This window comes from Macadamia integrifolia, unplaced genomic scaffold (assembly GCF_013358625.1).
Source record: "Macadamia integrifolia cultivar HAES 741 unplaced genomic scaffold, SCU_Mint_v3 scaffold_190A, whole genome shotgun sequence".
Taxonomy (NCBI): Eukaryota; Viridiplantae; Streptophyta; class Magnoliopsida; order Proteales; family Proteaceae; genus Macadamia; species Macadamia integrifolia.
The window spans coordinates 563,824-567,235 of record NW_024870637.1 but is presented as its reverse complement, the minus strand read 5'-3'; the positions used below and the strand labels follow the sequence as shown (position 1 = coordinate 567,235).

At 42.0% G+C, this 3,412-nt stretch overlaps 1 protein-coding gene across 1 annotated transcript; it reads right to left on the bottom strand.

The window, feature by feature from the left end:
- Window positions 1–400: 400 nt before the first annotated feature.
- Window positions 401–2,712, bottom strand: LOC122071192 (gibberellin receptor GID1C-like). The gene is made up of 2 exons (XM_042635510.1): window positions 2,342–2,712; window positions 401–2,038 (listed from the first exon to the last, which is right to left on the bottom strand). Exons 1-2 carry the CDS (start codon window positions 2,378–2,380, stop codon window positions 1,040–1,042), a joined length of 1,038 nt encoding a protein of 345 aa, XP_042491444.1. The 5' UTR covers window positions 2,381–2,712; the 3' UTR covers window positions 401–1,039.
- Window positions 2,713–3,412: the final 700 nt, after the last annotated feature.

Here is a 3,412-nt window from a genome sequence, read left to right as displayed (position 1 = left end):
CACCATCTCATCAAATTAGCCTTAGATGATCAGCAATTTGCCTCAACTAAAGGGGTAACACTAAAATCTCCATAGCCATATCTCATTTGGACTCTTCATATATCTATGATCATTTTCGAAGCAAACAAGGAACTGCAACTTTTGTTTTCCCTACTTCAACCTAATTACTCATTCCAGCCAAAAAAAGGAAAAACAGGTTCAACTAGTAGTAGTTTGGTTACTGAATTTGTGGGGTTAAGAGGGGAAACCTCAAACTGAGCTCTGAAGGTGTATTTTTTATGGGTAAAAAGCTCATTAAATGGAATTTGATCTGATATAACAGTACTACACTTCTTCAAGCTATTCCTCTAGAAGATTTAGGGCAGACTAAGACAGTAGAACCGAAGAATACAGAGATCAGTGAATAATAAGAAAAGCATTCTTATATGATAATTCTAGAAAACAAAGTATAGCATACAAGTTCACAATACAATGGATATTGGATGCTTTCCCCCATCCATTTCCTGAAATCAGCCCTATACATATAACATCATCAAGGGACTAGACCCCAAATGGATCAACCACCAAACATTACCCCCACACTCCAGTTTCTACCCCTTCTTTGAGGTTGGATGTTAGAAGGGGTAAGATTAAATTTGGTGGCTCCTGCCATCAGTAATACAAACCAAGTCACCCCAAGTTTCAGAACAATTGGGCCCATAAGCCATACATATTGGTGAATAAGATCCGCAGGTGGATGAATCACTGAGAAGGATTTATCCCAAATTGAACTCAACCATCACCTGAACCAATGACATAACAGTCCCAGAGTCTACAGACCTCAACTCTACCACAAACACCATAGTAAGTAGAGCAGCAAAACTACCCAAAATCTAATACACTACACAGTGCACACTATCCAACTCCACAGAGATGTTAAAAAGGAAGAAGAAACAAAAAGAAGAAAAAACCCAAGTGACCTGTCAAGCTTCTGTTACGTATGGCGGCTGCTGCTGCTGTGCTGCTGATGCTGATGCTGCTCTGTTTTTAAGTAAGTCTATTACCGGTTAGAACGCACAAATTGCTTAATCTCGTCCATGACAGTATAAAAGTGGTTGTTATTGGGTAACAAGTAGAACCCAATAGTTGCTTGCTCTAGGTAAAGGAGCTTCACATCTTGGCCAGCCTTCTCAAGCCCTTCAACATAAGCCTTTTGCCAATCCTGAACAAGGTCCAGACCTGCAACCACGACGAGGCTCTTAGGGAACTTAAGCCCTTCAAGCTTTATGCCTCTGGGACCAAATGGGTTGCATGCTGGATGGTCTCTATCCTCTCCTTCAGGAAGATAAGCTCTCCAATACCAATCCCTATCTTGAACAGCCACAAAATACTTCCCATCCAACTTCTTCTCAGACTCAGTTCGCTCTTTGCCTCCAAACAATGGATTCAGGAGTATATTTCCCAAGATCTCAGTGTTATCCGATTCAACAGCCCTCATTGCAACATTATGAACAATGTTGCCTCCAGAGCTATCTCCACACAAATACACATGAACTTTAGAGTCCTTCCCACTCCGGAGCCATGGCCTGGAGGTTGCCCAGTTGAGAGCTGTCCATCCATCATCGTACGCACAAGGGTACCGGTTTTCCGGTGCACGGCGGTAGTTTACAGACACTACTACCGCACCACAGATGCCGACGAGCCGCCGGCAAAGAGTGTCGTAAATAGCACTGTTGGCGGAGGAGTGAGCGAAGCTTCCTCCATGAAAGAAGATAATCACCGGGACGACCTCTGTGCTGAGCGGCTTCTCGAGCTCAACAATGCCTCGGTCAGCTTCATCAGTTGAGGTCGGTCGGTAAACTCGGCTGAGAAGACTCGTAGCTCTGTCGATTACAACGTCAAATGAGAAGACTCCATCAACAGGGGCGGCGTTTGCGGGGACTTTACGGTCTAGGAACTCGGCGAGGTGGCGGTTAAAAGTGCCGTCCGGCCGGCGAAGTAGATTGTAAGCGAGCTTGAAATTGGAGATGAGGATCCACGTGTTGAGAGGAACCACCGTCTACAAAGAGACAGAGAGTTCGTAAGAAGATTACATGATGATCAATTACAAGAATTAGTCTTCGAATCTGCAGAAGAAAGTGATAAAGAGTTTGTTCCATGAAACCCTAGAATCAAATCAGGTCAACAATACATCATCTACCACGATTATACAACAAAATCGACATATACCCAGAAGAGAAAAATCGAAAAAACACAAAACCCACAACTTAATTTCCTCCTTCAATCGACCCAAGATTGACTAAAACAGAAAAAAAAAAAAAAAAAAAAAAGAGTTAGTGGGAAGGAAGAGAACAGAGAATACCTTCGCATCATTGATGTTAACCTCGCTACCTCCAGCCATCAAACTGGAATGCAGAGAGATGATTCAAAACCCAGAAATTAGAACCTTAAAATCAACTACAAATCTTCTCAATGCTTCCACCTTTAGGATTCATAATTCTGATAAACTAACAAGCAATCATCAAACAAACCCTAATCCTCTTATTGTCTCTCCACTCCTCCTTACTTGTTTACTCTCCACAGCTTGTTTACCCAAATCTCTGAAGAACGAAAAAGGCGGAATGTCAGGGATAAAATACAGTGGATGTATCGAGCCACGAACAGGACGAAGATCAAAGCACAGTGGTTAGAAGCAAGAGAAGACAGAGACACATATGGAGAGAAGAGGAGAGAGAGAGGGTGGAGTTGTACTGTTGTAGACCATTGCGTTCTCATTGGTCCCTGTAATGAAGGTGTGGGGTCCGCTTTAAACGGAGTCAGGGATGCACACCGTTTCCGTTATTTATTGTTTAGGCATTTTGACTTGTACTAGAAAAAGAGGAAGGAGGAAGGGGGGGAGGGAGGGGCGAGGGGAAGTAACTGGTAGGGGACGCCGTTGTCCATGTCTCCGTGATTATCTTTTTTTTTTTTTTGCAACACTGAGTCATGGACTTTAAACTCCGAATCGGATCAAATCGATCTCTACCAATTTTGACAAGGGTAGATTGGAATCAATCCCAAAAACCCTAGAATCAGCCACTTCAGAATGATCGAAATTAAGATCGATTTTGATTCAAATCGATTAGATTATCTTATTCTTATAATAAAAAATAATAGGGATGAGAAGATTAGGCAAATGATAAGCCAATTCTAAATCTTCCAATCAGGGTTTAAACTTTCAAATGGGGATCCAAATCAATATTGATCAATCTCAATCTAGATTGGGTTGGGATTAATCAGAATCGGTGGATATCAACTAAAAAAATCCCTAAACCCTAGTCAGGATCATTTCAATTTCAATCTAAATTGATCAATCCGATTAGATCTTTTGAATCCTACCTCCAATCTTGTTAATATCTTCATCATACCATCCTCTCCCACCATCAGTCCCTAG